The sequence below is a fragment of the Pararge aegeria genome, chromosome 11 (genome assembly GCF_905163445.1).
Source record: "Pararge aegeria chromosome 11, ilParAegt1.1, whole genome shotgun sequence".
NCBI classification, from domain to species: domain Eukaryota; kingdom Metazoa; phylum Arthropoda; class Insecta; order Lepidoptera; family Nymphalidae; genus Pararge; species Pararge aegeria.
Window position 1 is genome coordinate 6,187,334 of NC_053190.1, and position 25,229 is coordinate 6,212,562.

A 25,229-nucleotide genomic window follows, 5' to 3' on the forward strand; every position below is an offset into this window, starting at 1 on the left:
TATGAAATATTACTTTTATCTATGACCACAGTACTGCCCTGAGGTCCTGCGATTGAAATCAACGCAAATTCGATACTTTTTGTTTGTGAAGTGTGATTTATATTTAAGTGTAAATAGCAAATAAAATAATTCTGAATAAAACATCGTTAACTCCGTACTCTGACAACCCGTTCGTCAGATGACATATAATAATAAGTAAGAGTATAAAATGGTACGTCTACTTTTTTATTAAAAGCACTTTTATTCATGTTTTTAAATTTGTGTAATTATAATAATACCATTAGATGAATTAATACCAGGACACTCCTAAAACTGGGACTAGTTCGCCGGGTTTGATAGCTCCACCTCTTCTGCCACCAACAATGCTCGGCGGGATACCACCGCCTATGCCGCCGGCCGTGGCCATGCCTCCAGTGCCAGGAATGCCGCCAAACATGGGGCCTTTGCCACCTCCAATGGCATTTCCACCAATGATGACTCCATTTTCCATGCCACCACCTGGATTTCCGCCTTTTAAACCGGTATTAAAGTAAAACTATTTGCACTAATTGGCTGGTGGAAGTTGCTGGTTTTTTGACCAAGGCAAATCTGAGACAAGTTTCTAGTTAAGAGTGTGACTTTTTGATTTCAGAATGTTGCAAACTAAAACAAAACCAAGTATATAATATAAGTAATATAATCAGTAGTCCCAAAATTTCACTATTTGCATTAGAGTAATAAAATAAGGATTACTGAACTTTAGCTGATAATGAGAGACACAATCAATGGGAAAGTTATGTAGTTTATTGTGACCAAACCAAAAACACTTTAATTCCTTACCCTTAAAATGGAATAAAAAACTTCGAACCATGAAAAAGTTTAATAAGATAGGTTGGGCAAATAAACTGATTTTTTGGTTTTATACAGTTATTTAGACAAACTTGGAAAGCAAAACATTAATTAATTATAAATTATCATACTTGTTGTTAACCCAGTTATTAGCTTGAGCCCTAAAGCCAAAAGAGATACACAAAATAGATCAAGTAATTTATGTAAATATACTATAAAGATATATTTCTTTCTAAAGGAACTAAATGCACCTGCACCAGAAATATCACCAATGGCTAACCAAAGTTGCCCTTGGTCAGAGCATAAAGCCCCAGATGGTCGCATATACTATTATAACTCTTTATCAAAACAAAGTCTATGGGAAAAACCAGATGATCTAAAAACTTCAGCAGAGGTAAGTAACGGGGAATATTATAAGAATAACATAAATTACTATTAGTATCAATTTTTATTGGAAAGTGGTCAATATCTTGAAAATAATTACTGTTTCATGTTTCTGGCTTTAATATAAATTTAAAACTGCACTACTTTTAGGCCCATCAGTTATTTAGGCTAAGTTTAGTAGAATTACATATAACCAAATTAAATTCTAGAAAATGCTGTCATCTTGTGTTTGGAAAGAATACACTACTGATGCAGGACGAGTGTACTATCACAACATTGAGACAAAGGAATCTAGTTGGGTAATTCCCCAGGAACTACAAGAGATAAAGGAGAAGATAGCAGCAGAAGAAGCCACTCAGTAATTTAATTTTCTTTTAATAGTACATTGAAACATAATTATATTGCCTTTATAGGAAAGGCTAAGTCAATCAGCACTATAAACAGGAATGAGGGTCTAACAATATAAGTGTGATGTTACATTTGACACATCAATTGAGAAAAGGACATTTTTGTTTTAAAAATGTTGTGTTGTTGTGTAACAAATTACAGCCTATAACAGTCTACTGCTGGACTAGAGGCCTTACCTAAGGGGAGGTTTTGTACATTTTCTCCACACTTGGCAGACGGGTGGTGAACACAGAAGATGACAGTTGTAGCATAGATTAGTCTCTAACAACACCAAAATGGTATAGGAATAGGACTTTTTATTTTAGATCAGCCATTAATTTAGATATGTGTATGTGTGATCTCCCTGGTGCAGTGTTGAGTGCTGTGGTTTTATAAGTGATCAGGTCTAATATTATAACTGTCATATTACTTTAACAAATTTGCCTTCTACCATCTTAGAATCCCTCATCAAGTACAATACTACTTATAAACACTTACATAAAAAAAACGGATATGGTTTCGTGAATACAATATGCAATAAAAGATATGCAGAATATCCACGTATATTTAGTTTGTTATAAATGGTTGCTAACCATTACAGTGTAAACATCAGACATTGATGGTCTAAATATATATGCCAAAAAAATATACTAACAACTATGTCCCATATTACAAGTGTTTAAAATGTATTACAATTTTGTAGGGCTATACTTAATGCTGATGTGCCTCCAGGGGATGTGCCCCTACCATTATCTCCTGCTGTAGGATCATCAGGCAGTTCTGCTCTAGATGAAGCCATGGCCAAAACTCTAGCTGCTATCGATACATCTCTTGCTAATGCTATACCAATTCCAGAAGAAAGTAAGCCAACAAAACTTTTTAAATATTTACTTAATTAAAAGCTTTCGACTGCGGCCTTGCACACCTTAGCATAGATAGGATTCATTAATTATGTTGTCATTTTATAAAAATTCTTTCCCCATCCCTTAGTTTGACATTGCACTTTTTTAATATACCTGGCAAAATTTCATGTAGTTAAGATATGAAAGCATTATAAATAAACAAATTCACATTGAAATTCATAATATTAGAAAGAAATTATTTATTTAATCAAGCTCACTAGCAAACATTGTAACAAAACAGATGATATTTATTTCTATTCAGACAATGTTCTAAAAGAAATAAATATCTTATGTTACAATTTTAGTACTAAGTATTATGCTGAACTGAGTTTAATTATAATCATTTCATTGGATATCCACAACACAGGGAATCCTAGTAGAAGTCACAGATATAACTGTATTCCAATTTTATCAAACTTTTTAAACATAAAATTGGAATACAGTTAAGTATTCCAATTTTTTGTTTAATGAGTTTGTTTGAATAAATGAATCGAAATTTGAATAGGACAACTGATAGCAGTAAAGCTTTGTATAGGCTGATTACCATAAGAAAATCATTAATTTAAAATTCTAATGAATGATTAGATTCATTGATATAAATATCATCTTAGGTCATGCTCACTAGCTTGTTTCTCTTTTTGTGAGTTCTACCTCCACCCCAAATCTATGTTACCAAGCTTATGAATGAAATATATATGTATATATCTATGTTGCAGTAAAAGGGCAGGCAAGTATTATAAGTATTTTAATTTATAGTCAAACCAGAGGAGATAGAGGCGCCTCCACAGCCCAACGGATCCGATTCCAATGAGCCAGAATTGCAGTACAAAGATAAGAAAGAAGCCATTGAAGCATTTAAAGAACTCCTTAAAGATAGGGTGGGTTTTCAATTTTAAAGAAACAACTAAGAAACTTTTCTGGTTTGCAAATTACATATTTTACAGCTTCTAAATATTGTATTGTTTAACTATTAAATATTAGGATTAAACTTAATGAAATGATTTTAAATTGCCTACATTGTTTGTTAATAACAGAAAACAGATTTATAAAGTATGGCCAAAAAAAAAACTGCATCGATATGTTCTTCTCAGCACAGTTAATTAAATAATTGCCCTATATCTTGTAGAATGTGCCTTCAAATGCAACCTGGGAACAGTGTGTGAAGATAATATCAAAGGATCCCCGCTATATCACATTGAAGAAACTCAATGAGAAGAAACAGGCCTTCAATGCTTACAAAACACAGAAGTTGAAAGATGAGAGAGAAGAGCAAAGGTGAGTAAGTAACTATTATGAAAATAAAAACTTAGGGCTTGTTTCACCACCTTCTGATAAGTCACGGATAGCCTCTTCACAAATCTTGGCCATTGTCACAAAACGTAAATAAATAAGGTTACAAAATTTTAGTTTAATGTATCCAACACTACTACTAGTCTACCGACTATACTGTCAGAAACAATTCCTAGGCACTAAGTAACAAAAGTAGATTTTTTTAACTGAGAATCAGAGGTTATCGGTTTGCAAGGTTTTACGAAACGATGCGACGCTATGGTCTCTTAGATAACATTTATGCACGTCCAATACTATTATGATTTCAGTTTGTTTTTTTAAATATTCTTTTAGGCTGAAAACTAAAAAGAACAGGGAAAGTTTGGAGGAATTCCTACTGAGCTGTGACCGTGTGACGTCGCTTACTAAATATTATAAGTGTGAGGAGATGTTTAATAATCTTGAGGTGAGTTGATTTTGAGTTACCATTAAGCGTTCTAGTCACCTAGCATTTTTGGGAACAATTATATGCAATGTACATATATGATATAACTAGCTGACCCGGCGAACTTTGTTCCGCCTTAATGTCAATAAATAAGCAGATTTTTTTTTTATTGGAAAAAATACAAAAAAAATTAAATTTCTACATCAATCATTCATAATTATTTCTGTATTTTAGTACATAGGTTGCTCTTCATTTAAGTACCTTGTGATACACGACATTTTTTGTTTTATTATCAGGCGCAAAAACAAACAACGCAGATGGTCTTCCGACCCGTGAACATGCCACGTATAATTGACCATGGGAAAAACATGAATGTTCTAGATTTAAACCACAAACTTTTAAGGATTGGCCTTGTGATTTGTTGATGGTCATGGCAAATGCAAGACGTATCGGAAATTGAAGTCTTTTAAATTCAAACGGCATATCGGTTGGGATCATCGGTATCCTCGGAATGAGAACTTGCTCACCTTTGAATTTTCCTATCATTATCGTAGCGTAAATTACATTGTTCATCAATTTTCTAACCACCAAACGCGTACCGTTGCACAGTTTTGGTTGGTTTATGTTTCGAAGCATGATTACTACGGAGCCAACCTTTAGGCGTAAATTGTGCGGTGGTAAGCCAGGCACGTCCAAAGAGTTTAAAAATTCAATTGGATAGTTGGTGGCTTCATCTTCATTTGTGACGCAGTCAATAGATTTGAATGAATGCATTGTTCCAATGATCTTATTTTGAATTATGTTGTTTAGGTCATCTACATCTTTATTCTTAGCCGCTAAAATTGCTCGCTCACTCATCCATTCATAATTTTTGTAGTTAGAAATAATTTCTGGAAATACATTGTTGATAAGTTCGTCTTTTGATGAGACAATATTACAGAAATTATTTGGAAATGATATTAATCCGCTCGATTCATCGACAGGTACTTGACCATTACCGATAGTCAGCAATTGCTCCGAGAAATCTTCAGCAGATGTATCATTAAGCAATGCAACTCTCATGTTTGTTGTCAGTTGCAGTTTCTTCACATGGCGCCATAGATTTGACGATTTGAGGCAAGCGTTTATTTCGTCGGCAGCCGTAGATCTTGGAATTACTGGCAGTATTTGGCGGAAATCACCAGAAAGTAAAATCATTGCTCCTCCAAAACATCTCGAGTCATTGCGTAAATCTTTTAATGTTCGGTTAAGTGCTTCTAATGCACGTTTATGCGCCATTGTGCATTCGTCCCAGATGATGATTTTCGATACCGCTAAAACTTTGGCCATTGCTGAGTGTTTTGCAATATTACACGTTGGTTCTTCAATAGTTTGAAGATTTAACGGTAATTTGAATGCTGAATGAGCCGTACGGCATCCTTCTAACAATGTGGCTGCTATTCCAGAAGAAGCAACTGCAACCGCTATGTTAGATCTCGCCCGAACAGTTGCTAAAACTAATGACATGAGGAATGTCTTGCCAGTTCCACCAGGGGCATCTAGGAAATATAAACCACCATTTTCATCATCGATTGCCTTCATTAAAGTATCATAAACTTTCTTTTGTTGGTAATTCAACAGGGGTACATTCGTTTGAACTACTAAATCTAATTCCTGGTGATCATATTCACGTTCCCGTTCCAATTCTCGATTAAATGCGTCATTCATTTCACGATATGGTGCTGGCATTCCTAACCTGATTAATAAATTACCGCACATGAGGTAACACATATCTTCGATCAAGAGTAAAGCACGATTATGTATCTCCTCATTCATCTCAATATCGTGATTTCTGGAACTGACACGAATTTGATGTAAAATATCTTCTGACATATTATCCTTGTATTTGTGCCACAGGTTACATGGGTTTGATGGAAAACATGTCGAAATTATGATAGCGAATAATGTGCGTATCTGACTTGGAGATGCACAGATAATGGCTTCAGCGATTGTCGTATCCCAATGACTATCGTTTTCTAATAACTTCAATTCTTCACATGCAGCACGATATGTTGGGAATATTACACCATTAACAGTTCGTAGTGACTCAAATGACGTTGGCCCACGCACATTTACCAGCAACAACCGCAAATAGAAACATTCATTATTCTTTGGATGAACTGTATACATACGACCAAGAGCATCAGTAGAACGCACATCTGGATACCCAGGAACCGCATCGCCTTGCTTCCGTCTTTGAAAATTCTTCGATGAAGCATTCCAAGTATAATAACGTGGCATCTCCGAGTAAAGCAAAGTTCGTGCAAACTGATCGCTTTGGCAGATTGCAAAAAAACTGGTCAATGTAGTTGCTGGAGGTGTTTCAGCACGTTGCGTAGCATTCGAAGCCGTGAAATATACTCGTTGACCATTCTCCAGATGCACCGCCAAATGCGTAACAGTAGGATGACGTTCGTGAATGGGAAATGCGAATATACGCCAAATCGCTTCATTACAGTTCACATAACGACCAACTTGATAGCGTGAAATTTCATCGTTGGTATTCGAGGATTGCAATCCAAAAACCGCCATATCACTGCCTTTCGTGACATATTTGCAAATATATTTTATGGACTTAACTGAATTGCAGTATTCAACGTTGCAATGTGTCTTGAACGATTTAGAAATAAGTGGCGAATATGGAACAATCCAACTGTTGTCGACAACGAAATCCATTCTTTTCACTTTCGTTGTGACAGTTCGACCGTTGTCATCTGGTGATCGACGCCGATACAGCGGATAACCATCATTGCCAGTGACAGTCTCCGCCGTTAATTTCCGTGGATATCGTTTAGAGCACTTTCCATCGACCATGCAAGGTGATTGGGGATTGATGGCACCACACGGTCCATGAATCATATTAGTAGTAACAACATCATGTAGGTCTGGATCGACTTCATAATCAGGAATCTCAGCACATATGATATCATCTATTTGGTCAGGCTGAATTCTTTCCACTAACCAAATAAGAATGTGTGCGTGCGGCAGGCCTCGCTTTTGCCATTCGATTGAATACATCCAGCATCGAGTATCTCCAAAGACGCGTTGTTTAACAATAAAGTTCATCAGGGACCGAATTTTTTGCCTGAATATACGTGCTGTGATGTCGTGTCTATCACTTGATGTTTGTCCGGGAAGCAGCAATTGAGTAATTTCTATCCATTTTGGATTACAGGTAAAAGTAATAAAGAGATCGGGCCGACCGTAATGACGAACATATGTCATTGCATCTTGTGCATATTCATGCATATGACGTGGACTACCAATGTATGTCGCCGGCAGAATAGTTAATCGACCAATATTAGCTGCATTTCCTTCAGTATTAACTGCATCACGTAAATGGATGTACTCCTCAGAACGCAGTTTGGCTTGGTTCAACCTAATGAATGTTAAACGTTCCGTTTCTATTTTTACATACATGTCAACGCAATACTGCTGAAACAATCGACGAAACCGCAGCAAATAGTTGTCAGCATTTTGACGAATCATCAAACGATATGCGTAATAATTCATTGAGCTAACTTTCTTTGTAGTTTCTTCACCTGAAATTAAAAATTTGATAATTAACCATTTCAAAGGCAAATTTTAAAGGCAAACAATACAGACATTAACCATTTTTTTAATAAGCATTATTTTAAATCAGTGTCTTTCACAAATAAATGAAATAAATTATGATACTGATACTCACCATTCAATGGATTTTTCATTTTAATATTAAAATAATATCCATCTTCTCCTTGCCAAAACATCAGCGGGTATTGCAATGTGTCATATGATCGATGAGTTTCAGATATTTGTTGCAGTTGCCCAGTATCGCGACGTGTAAGCACAATATCGCGTTTTTCCAATTGTTCACCAACAATCAGGATGGCAACTTCGTCTACTGTTGGAGCATTAAATGTCCTTTCGTGTGTTCCAGATGGTCGTTTATCTGCTTTGATAACAACTTTATAGTCATCACTTGGCATGCGCTCTAAAGCACTCTTAAACAACCTGACCAACGCATGATGTTCATGAAGCAGACACTGCAAGTCTTGAAGAATTGCTCGCTTCATTCCTGCATTGATCTCTAGGCGTCGATCAAGTTGTTCTTCCATGTTGCCCATGAAATATATTTGTAAAAATTTATTCTGTGTATCTTCGAAAGGTAGTAATGATGCAATTCGATGATGAATCTGTCCTTGTATCTACAAAATAAAAACCAGACAGTATTAACTGGGTTATAAACACTTTTTTCGGTGGGAGAGTAGAGTTCAGAATTAGCAAATATACTACATAGGTACCAATAGATAAAGTAAGTTATTCTTTAACTACATTCTATATAAGTACAAAAATAAATACCTTAAATGTCGGATTAAATCCCCGTTCTTCGATAATATCTGCCCCAAATGACGTCATCTGGAAACAACCATTGTATTTTTGAGTATTTGCAAGAAAGTGGCGTGATTCTTGTGTTTCGCCACAAAGCAATGAATACAATGGCTCAGGTGGCGGAGTCAACAATGGCAATTTCACTTTACCATTAAGGCAGCATAATCCAGGCGTTTCTCCGGAAAACTTTAATGCACCACAATACTCGCAAACTACGTCCATTTGCCCAATGCAAACGCTAGGATGCAAGCTGTAATCATTGCTGCAATCGTATTGAAACGCTGCTCGATTCAAATCAGCACTTGATAAATATCTTGTTCTGAGTCGCAAATTATCTATTTGTTGACCTCTGTTGTTCGCTCGACGATTCTGCATTGCCAACCGAGCTGTTTCACGGGCTGCTTCACTTTGCTCTCGTGATTGAGAAGCACGAAGTCGAGCCATACTATCGCGGCGCTGTTCACGTGCAATTTCTTGTTCTTCTTCAGTCCTTTCATTTGCAGTATTTCGTATTCTTCTTGCATCACGGCTTTGTCGGGAAAGATTCGATCGTCTTGGTCGCGGCATTATTAATTAAACTTCACTTCACCTAAAAACTTAAATTTTTAACCATACCGAGTTTTATAGTTCACTTCACTGTTTATACGAATGGGCAATTGGGCAATAATGTTAATTATTTATTTAATAGAAATAGTTATATTATTGATTTCTTACAAATATCAAATAGTCATCCATACGTCATTACATAGCTGTCATTATACGTCAATTTTGTTATTCCAAGTCTGATTCTTTTTTGTTATACCACGTTTTATAGTGACTGACGTTACATGTCAAGTCACACGGGAATGATGTCGAACGGGATAAAAAGTATCCTATGTCCTTCTCCTGGCTCTAAACTACCTCCCTGCCAATTTTCAGCTAAATCGGTTCAGCCGTTCTTGAGTTATAAGTGAAGTAACTAACACGACTTTCTTTTATATATATAGATATAATGTATAATGTATATATGTCCTTTCGATTAAAAAATTGTAATTGATTTTTATAGTTGTCACAAACATTATATCTATAATAGGCGTTGAACGTATTCAATCTGAAAGCATACATAATTTGTACTGTTTTTGAATAAAATACTTTCTTAATCAGTGCATTTCGCGTAGATTTGGCGGTGTGTACCTGATAGCGACAGAAGAGACATATATGAGGACTGCATATTCACAATCACTAAACGCGAAAAGGAAGAAGCGAAGGTGTTAAAGAAACGCAACATGAAGATTTTAGCACAAGTAAATTTATTACACATTTATATCTATACAAATAACAAAATTAAATTCTCCGTTCGTCTTGTTATGCCAAAGTGAATATACCTTTATATATGCCTTTTGGCATAACAAGACTAATCTACTTTCGAAGTCTATTTCTTCCTGTTTGTTTTGGTTAATCCCCTAATCCAGCGGGAACGATTTTTTTGAGACTTTTACAGGCAGGTAAATAGTTCCTCTACTTGCCTGTAAAAGTCACAATAAAATCGGTCCAGCTGTTTGGGGGATTACCCAAAACAAACAGGAAAAAGAAGACTTCGAAAGTAAAGGAGTTAGTGGATTTACATTATATATTTATTTCGTATAACCACCCCCTACAACGCTGAAATGAGAATTGAAAAACTATTTGACAGTCCTACGTATTTCATATGGACATTATATTTAAAAGGTAGGTTCCTTTTAGGGGTGTTGGTATCTGCTTTGAAAGAGTTTCAAAAAAGTATGTCCTCTTAGTGGTGACCGGTACTGGATGATTGTATTAAAGTACTGTTTTTAAATTAGGCGTTAAAATCTTAAATGTTATTTATAAAATCCTGAAAATGGTTTTTTAACAACCTATAACAACAACAACACGTTCCATATTTAATTTCTGTTTAATTGTATGGGCATAAATGTATACGAATTTTGAATAGCTAAGACTAGGTTTAGCTTATTCTGTTACATAATATTAAATTTTAGGTTCTGGAAAATATGACTGAAATAACATACAGTAGCACCTGGAGTGAGGCCCAAGTGTTGCTGTTAGAGAATGCAGCGTTCAAAAACGATGTCAGTTTATTGGGTATGGACAAGGAGGATGCTCTTATAGGTAAGCTTTTCTCGGGAACTCAGCTCGGAGGACCAACATATTTTGGAGTCCTATTCTATTATTTGCATTCAAATTTTAGTACCATGGAAAAAATTGGCTCAAGGGACAGTTATTTGCGATTGTCAATGTTAAAGTGTTTGCATGATTCATAAAATAGGTTATTTTAGCTCCTACTAGTTTGTACAGGGGTTTTTTAAATTTTTATATTATTCATTATACGTTTTAGTGTTTGAACAGCATATCCGAAATTTGGAGGCCGAGTATCTGCAGGAACGAGAACAGGTCAAAAAGAGAAATAAACGTCAGCAGCGAAAAAATAGAGACAACTTCTTGGTATGTTAAATTTGTCAATTTTTCTGATGACGGTAAATTATTGGGTTTTCAAATGCAAGAAAGTCAGAGAAAGATGCTTTGCTTCGTATGAGATTACCCGTTTAATGATTTTATTAACGAAGATGAAACCTCAAATGACTTACGGTTTCACCTGCAATAAAATTCATTCCTAAATATATGTATTATTATGATCGTTTCAATATTTTTGTACGTTTCAAATTCTCGCGACGGCTATGTTACTCAATTATGCATTGTTTTGGAACAGGCGTTACTGGACGGCCTACACGAAGAGGGCAAGCTTACGTCAATGTCATTGTGGGTAGAACTTTATCCTGTTATTTCTGCAGACATGCGTTTTTCCGCAATGTTGGGTGAGTGACAAATAAAAATATGTTTAAAACATCTTATACATTGGATGAAGGGTCAGACTGCCTGCAGGCTATTGGTACACTGTGGCTTAAATCGAGTGCCCGTTGCATAGAATTAATTTTTGTTGTTTTTTTGTTGGAAGCATCAACGCATTAATGTAATTTACTAGGTTATTTTAGAGTGTATGCGATAAATTATGAGATATATTTCAAATGTATGAAATTGATAACGTTTCGATTCTCTCATAAAATTGTTAAGACGGCCGCATACACCGCAGGCAGAACGTGTAGTACTTTAACTTACAAAATCCTTTAAACTTTCGCACTGGCAGTTGTAGTACAAAGTTGCATTGATAATGAACAATTTGCAGGTCAAAACGGTTCAACGCCTTTAGATTTATTCAAATTCTATGTGGAGAATCTAAAAGCAAGGTTCCACGATGAGAAGAAAGTGATAAAAGAAATACTGAGGGAGAAGGAATTCGATGTGAAACCGGACACCACTTTCGAAGAGTTCGCGACTGTTGTGTGCGAGGACAGCAAGTCTGCGTCGCTGGACGCTGGCAACGTCAAGCTCACATATAACTCCTTGCTGGAGAAGGTAAGTGGGATTTTCTTTATTCCTCTACAAATCAGCCCTTCACTACAATCTCACCTGCTGGTATGAGATGATGCAATCTAAGAGGTAACAGGCTCACCTGTTAGGGCTACAGCATTTATTTGAATTCCATACCCCTAATCGGCTTCTAGGTGACATCATACCGGAACGTTAAATCGCTTAGCGGCACGTCTGTGTCGGTAGTGTGGCAACTAGCCACGTCCGACGCCTCGCAAAAAGTTTGCAGTTTCTAAAAAACTCATCCATGGAAGTACTACCGCCATATTTCCGCCGCCAAATAGCATTGCTGTGTTCAGGTCTGAAGGGCGTGGTTGCACGTTGTAACACGTTATATGCTCTGCGAAATGTTACTCTGTTTATCACCATCATCATCATGTCAACCAAGCTATGTTTATAGGCGATGGTTTTCAGGTGGGCTGTCTGCTTGGTCAGTCATTTATTACTATAAAAACGTGAGCACTTTTATTGACCCCACTGGCGCGGGCGTAGTGCTGTCGGCTTATAGTGGGAGGTATCCCCCAATTGTATCCCCTGACAAGGGATATTATTAACGTATCCACCTGCTAAAGCACGGGAACATGGAATAGGAGGAGTTTATCCCCGTTTATTAATACACATATATTAGGATACTAGCTGACCCGGCGAACTTTGTTCCGCCTTAATGTCAATAAATAAGCAGATTTTTTTTTTATTGGAAAAAATACAAAAAAAATTAAATTTCTACATCAATCATTCATAATTATTTCTGTATTTTAGTACATAGGTTGCTCTTCATTTAAGTACCTTGTGATACACGACATTTTTTGTTTTATTATCAGGCGCAAAAACAAACAACGCAGATGGTCTTCCGACCCGTGAACATGCCACGTATAATTGACCATGGGAAAAACATGAATGTTCTAGATTTAAACCACAAACTTTTAAGGATTGGCCTTGTGATTTGTTGATGGTCATGGCAAATGCAAGACGTATCGGAAATTGAAGTCTTTTAAATTCAAACGGCATATCGGTTGGGATCATCGGTATCCTCGGAATGAGAACTTGCTCACCTTTGAATTTTCCTATCATTATCGTAGCGTAAATTACATTGTTCATCAATTTTCTAACCACCAAACGCGTACCGTTGCACAGTTTTGGTTGGTTTATGTTTCGAAGCATGATTACTACGGAGCCAACCTTTAGGCGTAAATTGTGCGGTGGTAAGCCAGGCACGTCCAAAGAGTTTAAAAATTCAATTGGATAGTTGGTGGCTTCATCTTCATTTGTGACGCAGTCAATAGATTTGAATGAATGCATTGTTCCAATGATCTTATTTTGAATTATGTTGTTTAGGTCATCTACATCTTTATTCTTAGCCGCTAAAATTGCTCGCTCACTCATCCATTCATAATTTTTGTAGTTAGAAATAATTTCTGGAAATACATTGTTGATAAGTTCGTCTTTTGATGAGACAAAATTACAGAAATTATTTGGAAATGATATTAATCCGCTCGATTCATCGACAGGTACTTGACCATTACCGATAGTCAGCAATTGCTCCGAGAAATCTTCAGCAGATGTATCATTAAGCAATGCAACTCTCATGTTTGTTGTCAGTTGCAGTTTCTTCACATGGCGCCATAGATTTGACGATTTGAGGCAAGCGTTTATTTCGTCGGCAGCCGTAGATCTTGGAATTACTGGCAGTATTTGGCGGAAATCACCAGAAAGTAAAATCATTGCTCCTCCAAAACATCTCGAGTCATTGCGTAAATCTTTTAATGTTCGGTTAAGTGCTTCTAATGCACGTTTATGCGCCATTGTGCATTCGTCCCAGATGATGATTTTCGATACCGCTAAAACTTTGGCCATTGCTGAGTGTTTTGCAATATTACACGTTGGTTCTTCAATAGTTTGAAGATTTAACGGTAATTTGAATGCTGAATGAGCCGTACGGCATCCTTCTAACAATGTGGCTGCTATTCCAGAAGAAGCAACTGCAACCGCTATGTTAGATCTCGCCCGAACAGTTGCTAAAACTAATGACATGAGGAATGTCTTGCCAGTTCCACCAGGGGCATCTAGGAAATATAAACCACCATTTTCATCATCGATTGCCTTCATTAAAGTATCATAAACTTTCTTTTGTTGGTAATTCAACAGGGGTACATTCGTTTGAACTACTAAATCTAATTCCTGGTGATCATATTCACGTTCCCGTTCCAATTCTCGATTAAATGCGTCATTCATTTCACGATATGGTGCTGGCATTCCTAACCTGATTAATAAATTACCGCACATGAGGTAACACATATCTTCGATCAAGAGTAAAGCACGATTATGTATCTCCTCATTCATCTCAATATCGTGATTTCTGGAACTGACACGAATTTGATGTAAAATATCTTCTGACATATTATCCTTGTATTTGTGCCACAGGTTACATGGGTTTGATGGAAAACATGTCGAAGTTATGATAGCGAATAATGTGCGTATCTGACTTGGAGATGCACAGATAATGGCTTCAGCGATTGTCGTATCCCAATGACTATCGTTTTCTAATAACTTCAATTCTTCACATGCAGCACGATATGTTGGGAATATTACACCATTAACAGTTCGTAGTGACTCAAATGACGTTGGCCCACGCACATTTACCAGCAACAACCGCAAATAGAAACATTCATTATTCTTTGGATGAACTGTATACATACGACCAAGAGCATCAGTAGAACGCACATCTGGATACCCAGGAACCGCATCGCCTTGCTTCCGTCTTTGAAAATTCTTCGATGAAGCATTCCAAGTATAATAACGTGGCATCTCCGAGTAAAGCAAAGTTCGTGCAAACTGATCGCTTTGGCAGATTGCAAAAAAACTGGTCAATGTAGTTGCTGGAGGTGTTTCAGCACGTTGCGTAGCATTCGAAGCCGTGAAATATACTCGTTGACCATTCTCCAGATGCACCGCCAAATGCGTAACAGTAGGATGACGTTCGTGAATGGGAAATGCGAATATACGCCAAATCGCTTCATTACAGTTCACATAACGACCAACTTGATAGCGTGAAATTTCATCGTTGGTATTCGAGGATTGCAATCCAAAAACCGCCATATCACTGCCTTTCGTGACATATTTGCAAATATATTTTATGGACTTAACTGAATTGCAGTATTCAACGTTGCAATGTGTCTTGAACGATTTAGAAATAAGTGGCGAATATGGAACAATCCAACTGTTGTCGACAACGAAATCCATTCTTTTCACTTTCGTTGTGACAGTTCGACCGTTGTCATCTGGTGATCGACGCCGATACAGCGGATAACCATCATTGCCAGTGACAGTCTCCGCCGTTAATTTCCGTGGATATCGTTTAGAGCACTTTCCATCGACCATGCAAGGTGATTGGGGATTGATGGCACCACACGGTCCATGAATCATATTAGTAGTAACAACATCATGTAGGTCTGGATCGACTTCATAATCAGGAATCTCAGCACATATGATATCATCTATTTGGTCAGGCTGAATTCTTTCCACTAACCAAATAAGAATGTGTGCGTGCGGCAGGCCTCGCTTTTGCCATTCGATTGAATACATCCAGCATCGAGTATCTCCAAAGACGCGTTGTTTAACAATAAAGTTCATCAGGGACCGAATTTTTTGCCTGAATATACGTGCTGTGATGTCGTGTCTATCACTTGATGTTTGTCCGGGAAGCAGCAATTGAGTAATTTCTATCCATTTTGGATTACAGGTAAAAGTAATAAAGAGATCGGGCCGACCGTAATGACGAACATATGTCATTGCATCTTGTGCATATTCATGCATATGACGTGGACTACCAATGTATGTCGCCGGCAGAATAGTTAATCGACCAATATTAGCTGCATTTCCTTCAGTATTAACTGCATCACGTAAATGGATGTACTCCTCAGAACGCAGTTTGGCTTGGTTCAACCTAATGAATGTTAAACGTTCCGTTTCTATTTTTACATACATGTCAACGCAATACTGCTGAAACAATCGACGAAACCGCAGCAAATAGTTGTCAGCATTTTGACGAATCATCAAACGATATGCGTAATAATTCATTGAGCTAACTTTCTTTGTAGTTTCTTCACCTGAAATTAAAAATTTGATAATTAACCATTTCAAAGGCAAATTTTAAAGGCAAACAATACAGACATTAACCATTTTTTTAATAAGCATTATTTTAAATCAGTGTCTTTCACAAATAAATGAAATAAATTATGATACTGATACTCACCATTCAATGGATTTTTCATTTTAATATTAAAATAATATCCATCTTCTCCTTGCCAAAACATCAGCGGGTATTGCAATGTGTCATATGATCGATGAGTTTCAGATATTTGTTGCAGTTGCCCAGTATCGCGACGTGTAAGCACAATATCGCGTTTTTCCAATTGTTCACCAACAATCAGGATGGCAACTTCGTCTACTGTTGGAGCATTAAATGTCCTTTCGTGTGTTCCAGATGGTCGTTTATCTGCTTTGATAACAACTTTATAGTCATCACTTGGCATGCGCTCTAAAGCACTCTTAAACAACCTGACCAACGCATGATGTTCATGAAGCAGACACTGCAAGTCTTGAAGAATTGCTCGCTTCATTCCTGCATTGATCTCTAGGCGTCGATCAAGTTGTTCTTCCATGTTGCCCATGAAATATATTTGTAAAAATTTATTCTGTGTATCTTCGAAAGGTAGTAATGATCCAATTCGATGATGAATCTGTCCTTGTATCTACAAAATAAAAACCAGACAGTATTAACTGGGTTATAAACACTTTTTTCGGTGGGAGAGTAGAGTTCAGAATTAGCAAATATACTACATAGGTACCAATAGATAAAGTAAGTTATTCTTTAACTACATTCTATATAAGTACAAAAATAAATACCTTAAATGTCGGATTAAATCCCCGTTCTTCGATAATATCTGCCCCAAATGACGTCATCTGGAAACAACCATTGTATTTTTGAGTATTTGCAAGAAAGTGGCGTGATTCTTGTGTTTCGCCACAAAGCAATGAATACAATGGCTCAGGTGGCGGAGTCAACAATGGCAATTTCACTTTACCATTAAGGCAGCATAATCCAGGCGTTTCTCCGGAAAACTTTAATGCACCACAATACTCGCAAACTACGTCCATTTGCCCAATGCAAACGCTAGGATGCAAGCTGTAATCATTGCTGCAATCGTATTGAAACGCTGCTCGATTCAAATCAGCACTTGATAAATATCTTGTTCTGCGTCGCAAATTATCTATTTGTTGACCTCTGTTGTTCGCTCGACGATTCTGCATTGCCAACCGAGCTGTTTCACGGGCTGCTTCACTTTGCTCTCGTGATTGAGAAGCACGAAGTCGAGCCATACTATCGCGGCGCTGTTCACGTGCAATTTCTTGTTCTTCTTCAGTCCTTTCATTTGCAGTATTTCGTATTCTTCTTGCATCACGGCTTTGTCGGGAAAGATTCGATCGTCTTGGTCGCGGCATTATTAATTAAACTTCACTTCACCTAAAAACTTAAATTTTTAACCATACCGAGTTTTATAGTTCACTTCACTGTTTATACGAATGGGCAATTGGGCAATAATGTTAATTATTTATTTAATAGAAATAGTTATATTATTGATTTCTTACAAATATCAAATAGTCATCCATACGTCATTACATAGCTGTCATTATACGTCAATTTTGTTATTCCAAGTCTGATTCTTTTTTGTTATACCACGTTTTATAGTGACTGACGTTACATGTCAAGTCACACGGGAATGATGTCGAACGGGATAAAAAGTATCCTATGTCCTTCTCCTGGCTCTAAACTACCTCCCTGCCAATTTTCAGCTAAATCGGTTCAGCCGTTCTTGAGTTATAAGTGAAGTAACTAACACGACTTTCTTTTATATATATAGATTATTTCCACTTGTGCGCCAGAGCTCTTGAGAGTTTATAAAGCTGTGGGAGAAGACACATTTGTATCCTTTCCCCGGGGATATAATTGCCTTCTGGCCATGATAGCCGTGCTGGTAGGAGCAATTTGGGACTCTAAAATTTCAAATATTTCTCTGGCCTGGTCTGGTATATTATTAGAATGTAGATTGTCAATAGCTGTGATAGGTTACGACTTTAGCCTGCCTCTGGGAGAGCCCGAGTTAAAGCCTCGGCATGCGTGTGCAACTTTTCGGAGTTAAGTGTGTTTAAAAAAAATAATAATAAATATCAATTGCTTTTACGGTGAAGATCCTGAGAAAATGTGCATGCCTGAGAGTTTTCCAAAATGCTTTCGAGAGCGTCTGAAGTCTACCTATCTGCACTTTGGCATGGACTCCATGCACTCCTAAATTTGAGCAGAGACCCGTGCCTTGTACCGCGCCGATAATGGAATGATAACTAAAGACTGAGGATGATAATGAACTATTTTTATTTACGCAAATGATCTGTTTATATATTTTCGCTGAATTGAAGTTGACGAAATATTGTGTACCGATTGTAAAATGCATTTATCCCAGAATCAAGCATCAGCTAGCAACGCGCAAATTCACCTTGCAACAGTTTCATTTACGCTTTCCTACTACAAATTCTATGAACACTCCATGCAATTATGAAACTCTATTTGGAAACGTATCAGTGGATGTTCATACAAATTTTTTGATTAATTAAGAACCGAATTTGCGTGCTTGCCCTTGTGGTATCGAAATATGAATGGCTGCGATTATTTTTAAAGGCCGAAACGAAGAATAGGGAGAAATTGAAGGAGGAATCGAAAGCCCAAAAGAAGATCGACAGCGCGTTCAAGTGGGCTCTCAGCGACGCCAATGTCGAGCACCATCTGCCGTGGAGCGAAGTGCGCGTCAAGCTTGACCTGTCTGCGCCGGAATTCGCAGCTGTACCCAACGAGGAGGACCGCGTCCGCCTCTACAAGGTTTTTATTTTATTTTTATTTATTATGTGCCTGAAATTGTGATTGCAAACATAGAAATCAAATGAGGTTAACAAATCGGGGGTGTTTCGAATTCCAGCACGCACCTCTAACTTTTCTAAATAATGTGCGTTTTAAGAAATTAAAATATAACTTGCTTTAACTGTGAAGGAAAACATTGTGAAGAAACCTGCATGCCTGAGAGTTTATCATAACGTACTCGACCGTCCGACCGAATTGGCGTCCACCAATCCGCACTGGGGCAGCGTGATGGATTACGGCCTTAACCCATTCTCATTGTGTTAGGAGACCGAGTGGGTCGGTAATGGGTTGATATGATGATGATGATGACATATTACACAGTAAAAGATATAAATAATCAATAAGTGATACTATGACAACGATAGTGTTCTTTCATCCCAAACTGCATATCTGTGGTCCGATCTGAACGGCGTGGTTGCCGGTGTAATTACGGGCACATGATGGTTGATCGACACAGATGGGCACTTTGTATGGTGTATTCTTTGTATGTTCTTCAAAGTATTGCTCAGTTTATAGGCGATGGTTTCCTTCTGTTGGTCATTTGCTTGGTCTTTCATTATGGCTATAAAAAAAAAACTTTTGTCTGCGCAAAACAAGTAATTTTGGGAAGTTAGGTTTGGTCTGCGTCCCAACCTATAACGATTGTGTCTCAGTGGTTAATCAATGGAAAAAGTTCTAATGAAAAAAATGTCCTATCATTGTGTTGAAAAATTTAACAGTAAAATTGGCTACGCTTTAATACATGTACGAAGTGCATGTCAGTGCATACATTTTGCATTTGGACATTATAGTGTATTACAATAATCCAAGTCCAAAATCTAATAGTCTACTTTTTGGACATACAAATGCATAAGTTTAAACAAAGTGTTAAAGCGTTTTTTGTTTTAATAAATTGTGTTTACTATACGATTTAATTTCTCTCTAATCTCAAGATTGAAAATTTGAATAATTGTTAACTGTAAAATGGTTTTGAAAAAAAGCAATCTGCTGAGTTTCTTGCGGGCTCTTCGAGGTGGAATCTGTCTTCCGAACCGGTGCTAGACTCACTACTAACAGACTGACTTAACGTTTCAAAAGTGCTTATTAACTTTGAATATTTATGTTCAATCGATATATTGTAAATATGCACTCTTCATAGTGCTTATTTTTCATCTCTTGTTCCCAAATTATAATTGAATTTTTCTTATGTCTGTTTTGTTAGCTACTTGTCAAATTTTAAAGTTTTCTAGACCTTGATGGTCTAGTTCATCGATCATAGATCATAGTGACTATATTAAATTACAGTGATTATATTTTATTTTTCCAGGACTTCCAACATGAACAAGAAGAGAGTTGCATGCACTACCATCATCCAAAACCGAAGAAATCAAAAAGATCGAAGAAAAAGAAGCAACGCTCACGCTCAATATCACAAGTAATATATTGATTTGACCTTGAAACGTCGTTATATTTGGTATAATTAGTTCTAAATTCGAAATGCGAATGTTAGTTTTTTTATTGCTTACGAATGCACAGGTCAACGGTGCGGGCGGCATATCTCGCTTTACCCCTTAAGGTGCTGGCCTTTATCAGCCTTTATAGACAGCGAGATGCGATCTTTGAAACGCGAGATAAATTTATTTTTGGGTTCTGTTCTTATGCGAAAAACATAACCCTTCCATGGCAGTCGGGTAAAGTGGTGCTGGTATAAAAGTAGACTACTAAGAAAAGACACCATTACAATCGGGAAATTACTTTTTAGTCACGGTCGCGGTCGGCGTCGCTGCCGCGAATGTCGCCGTCACGCATTTCTGCATCGCGCGTGTCCGTGTCGCGCTCATCGGGCAGCGTGTCGGGTTCCGACGAGGAGTCTCGCAAACATAAGAAGCCAAAGAAGAAGCACCGCAAATACTCGCCGCCACCGGTTAGTACAATAACACGGTGACTCCGTCGTGATCTTACGTCTTACAACAGTGACCGATTATTTTAACTAATGAATCTTCATCATCGTAAAAAACCCGTTACCGACCCACAACAGCGCACGGATCTTCTCTCAGAATGAGGAGGGCTTATTATGAAAATTAAGCTTCCTAATGGATCTTACATCTTATACTCTCATGTCTCTCTTAATCCTTTTTTCTACTTCTAACTGACAATCTAGTTTTTTATTCGAAAGTTGTGGCAGTTTTTAAGTGGGTCTACAATATTACATTTTTTTATGTTTTTACATTTTTTGTTTAGTTTTATGAGTTGCTGTAACCTGTTGATTGTCCATTAAATAAATAAATAAGCTTAATTTGCTGTTAACTTAACAATTATTCATTTTAAAGTCAACATCTCCTGAAGATGCTCCGGTTTCGGAGCGAAACGTGCGTTGAGCGTACATTGCCGAAGATCTGTTTGGTGTGGAGTATAAGGATTGAAGAAATTATTAATTACACCATACAGATCCTCCTGCTGTCCGCGGAGTATAGCAAATTAAGCTTAATTTTCATAATATATTATGGATTTCCGCAAAGTAACGCCTGCTTTCTATCAGAGGAGGGCTTAGGCTGTAGTCGACCACGCTGGCCAAGTGAGGTTTTGTAGACTATACACACCTTTGGAAACGTTTTGGAGAATTCTCAGACATGCAGGTTTCCTCACAATGTTTTTCTTCCAAGTGATATTTTAACTGACTTAATTTAAAAACTCTGAAAGTTAGCGGTGAGTAACGGGGATCGAACTCTAACCACCATGCTATAACCGCTTCCTAATGAATAAGTATAATAGTCTATTAGTTGGTAAAAAATTATACCAAGATAATTAAATGAACACTCTGGTGTTTAAGAAGGATCCTATATCGAGTGTAAGCGGTGCGGTGCGGCGGCGGTATCAATTAGAATACCTTTTGAAAAAAAAAAAAATAACGTATCATCGTAATTCTTTATCGGGTTTGTTTTGTTCTTCTAGAAATCTCCAAGTCTGGAAGAAGGCGGCATAACTGACGACGAGCGTGTCGAACCCGTCAAGTACAAGTCGAGTAAGAAGACCAAGCGTAGTGCCCCTAGCTCGCCCGACCAGCCGCCCGAGCTGTCTCACAAGCCCAAGAAGAAGAAGGAGAAAAAAGACAAGAAGGACAGGTGCGGCTATAAACTTCGTTAATTACCACTTCCTCAGCATATCCCGTTGGGATGGCCCTCCTAGTGACGGAGGTGATTTAAACAAACAGCCATCTAAAATTATTGTATTAAATGTACAGTAACATACCGAAACTAGAAGAAAAAGGGCCCTAAAGTATTGAATGCTAGTTGTTGTCCGCGACTTCGTTCGCGTTAAAATTTTGATGTGTATTCATATGTTAATCTCTGACGCCTGAACTAACACTATGCAAAATAACACGTCGGTATTTTGCTTGAAAATAAAACAAAGAATTATAATGAAAAACAGTACAACATAACGGGTGACCCGTTTGTATGATATAATGGTTATTATGACATACGGAGTTTCAATTAATGTTGGCTATAAGCTAACTGTTTCAGAAAACTTTAGAGGATTTAAAGCATGGGAGTAGATTAACAAATGAAAATAGGGTCACGAATCGTGGGTTGACATTTTATTTCTTTCGGACACTCTGATGACTGACATCTAGTATTATTGAATGAAGTAAACACTGAGTATTAAATGAAAATTTAATAACGCTCCGTCCACTTTTTGTGATTATATTATTAATATTGACTGACTTTTTTGTAGGATATGTTTGCTTCATTGTTTGCCATTAATTATATTTCCGTCAGTAGGTATAATCGTTCCATTCCATTTCTGACTAACATAAAATCGGTCACCGATCCTCGGATGTTGGCGGCGACCTATAAGTGATATTTGATTATTACAAAACCATTGAAGGCTATTTCGTACGTTACTACGATATCGACTAAATCTGTCCATGAGAATTATTAATCTACTGTCTTCCGCGAGATTTTCACGAGCCCATTTTACAGGCTCTTGTGAAAAGTCAAGTCCGTCTGTTCGTAGCGACCAAACTCTACCACCGCAACTATTCGGAATGCTGAGATCCTACTGAGAAGCTAGTTTTCGAATGCCGTTGGTACTGTAGTCCTAAATATTTAGCCTATACGAAGGAAAGATTTATAAAATTCCGTACACAATTTGAGAAGAGCATTTTGATAATAAAGATTTTTTTATATACAAAGATGATTTTTTTTTGTTCAGCGGCCATAGCACTTTTTCACTGGCTTGACACCTTACCCAGACATATGATCAATTTTTTTTTTTTTTAATGTGGCGCAAAACCGATTCTTTAAAATTATTTATTTTATTCATTAGTGTCTAAAACATTTTGAACTGTAAATAAATACGATAATACGAAATTTACTGATTGAATAGATTCAAATAACCATCTAACTAAAAGTTAAAACAGAATAAATCTGGAGTTAGGACTAGGTAAGTGCCTGTGTATTAGTTCTTAAAGAAAACTCTTGATCGTTGCAAACTGGAGTTTTCAAGCTGCATAATTTTTGTTCACTTAAAAGCTGTACCAAAAACAAAAAATATTCTTGGAACACTTTATTTTTATCGTAAACATTTTCATAGTCCAAAATTCACTATATTTTGGAAGTTTTTTCAAATTGGGACAAAAATTTTGGCTGTTTATCGTATAAAGGCAGCTAGTCCACTGCAATGATTGAAAACGTCTAGACTCCCAAACGTATAATTACAATGAACTTTTATAGCCAGCTGTGATAACCCAGTTGGCCGGACTTCGACTTCACTTTTGTGAGGCCGAGTTTGAATCTCAGCACCTCTGACTTTCTAAGTTATGTGCGTTTTAAGCAATTAAAATGTTCAACGTTTAAGGAAATCGTGAGAAACTTGCATGCCTGAGAGTTCGCCATAATGTTAAGTTGTGTGGAGTCCACCAATCCGCACTAGGCTAGCGTCGGCTTTAACCCTTTCTCATTTTAAAAGGAAACCCGTGCCCTGTAGTCGGCTGGTAATGGTTGGATATAATGATGATACAAGCAGAAATAAGAAAAATCCTCCAGTTTGCAGCCTTTAAAATGTGTGTGTGTAAGTAGTTGTGTCGGTGTGCAGGTCGATGGGAACACCGATTTCGACGGGTGCGACAGGTTCGACGGGCGCGGTGTGGAGCGATGCGGAGCTGGAGTCGCGGCGCGCGGCTTTACTGGCTCAGCTGCACGAGCACGAGGCAGACTGACGCCGCGTCACGCATGTGCATATCTTCAACCGCTACCCGCCGCGCCGCGCGCACTGCCCGCTAAGCCCGCTCAGCCCCCGCTCGCAGGTGACCAACACCCACCCGACACCCACCCAAGACCACCACGTTGAACGTTTTAAACGCACGTCCACTATAACCAGTGCCTCTTGTCCGTCGCCGCCGGATAACTTCCTCAGCCGTATCACTCCGGGCCCGCCGGGAAGTCCCCCGGTTACGTCCGAGGATTGCATCAAGCAGCCGCTTATATCGCCAATGCCGGATACTGATACCGATAACTCAAACTAGTAAACGAAACGTTATATATTCAACTGATTGTTATAAGTTATGACTGATAAATAGAGTATACAAAAATGGTGACAAAAAAATACTTTGTATAAACAGTGGACCCGTTACGGATAATATATATAAATAATAGATATTTAATTATTTTTTTTATTGTTATTGTTACATATAAGATTATGTACTACTTTTTATCAAATTTGGACTCTGACTTTCAGTGTGTCTTTTAGAAGTGTCTTAGAGCTCTTTGTTTAACATCAATTATCAAGTGGTATGTGTAATGTATCTGCAAATTATAGGGAAGATAAATATGTATGTAAATAATAAACATATTATGACTGTTTCAATTTATAACATATATGTGTTTTCATGTCTCACTTTGTAACTTAAATCGAATAATAAGTGTGTCTTATATTATACGTAATGTCTGGGCAAATAAATTTATTGTGTGGTCCGGGTAACAACTACAGTCAAAGTAAATCTGACCTTTATGTATCATTATTTTTTCGTCGAAAATAATGATAGATAGCAAGTCGATTGTTTTATACATTTAACGTACTTGTAAGAAGAAGAAGAAGAAGAAGTACTTGTTCATATGAAAATAAATATTTCAATGCACTTATACTTTGTTTTAAATAAGGTCTGTCGTCCTAGCAAACTATATGAACTTATTTCTACGGAACTTTAATTGGG

The 25,229-nt window shown here is 37.3% G+C and overlaps 1 protein-coding gene across 2 annotated transcripts; it reads left to right on the forward strand.

The window, feature by feature from the left end:
- Positions 1-24,892, forward strand: LOC120627201 (pre-mRNA-processing factor 40 homolog B). Of its 2 annotated transcripts, none has more exons than XM_039895066.1 (18): positions 1-211; positions 300-521; positions 1,067-1,222; positions 1,422-1,570; positions 2,303-2,460; positions 3,258-3,379; positions 3,628-3,776; positions 4,125-4,236; positions 9,783-9,908; positions 10,623-10,752; positions 10,979-11,085; positions 11,351-11,456; positions 11,825-12,054; positions 18,803-19,000; positions 20,346-20,453; positions 20,781-20,942; positions 21,971-22,140; positions 24,113-24,892. In XM_039895066.1, the coding sequence occupies exons 1-18, from the start codon at positions 209-211 to the stop codon at positions 24,234-24,236; spliced, it is 2,532 nt and encodes an 843-aa protein (XP_039751000.1). In that variant the 5' UTR covers positions 1-208; the 3' UTR covers positions 24,237-24,892. The 2 variants fall into 2 exon arrangements, with proteins under 2 accessions (XP_039751000.1, XP_039751001.1); XM_039895067.1 differs by lacking the exon at positions 24,113-24,892 and adding an exon at positions 22,999-23,206.
- The last annotated feature ends 337 nt before the right edge of the window (positions 24,893-25,229 follow it).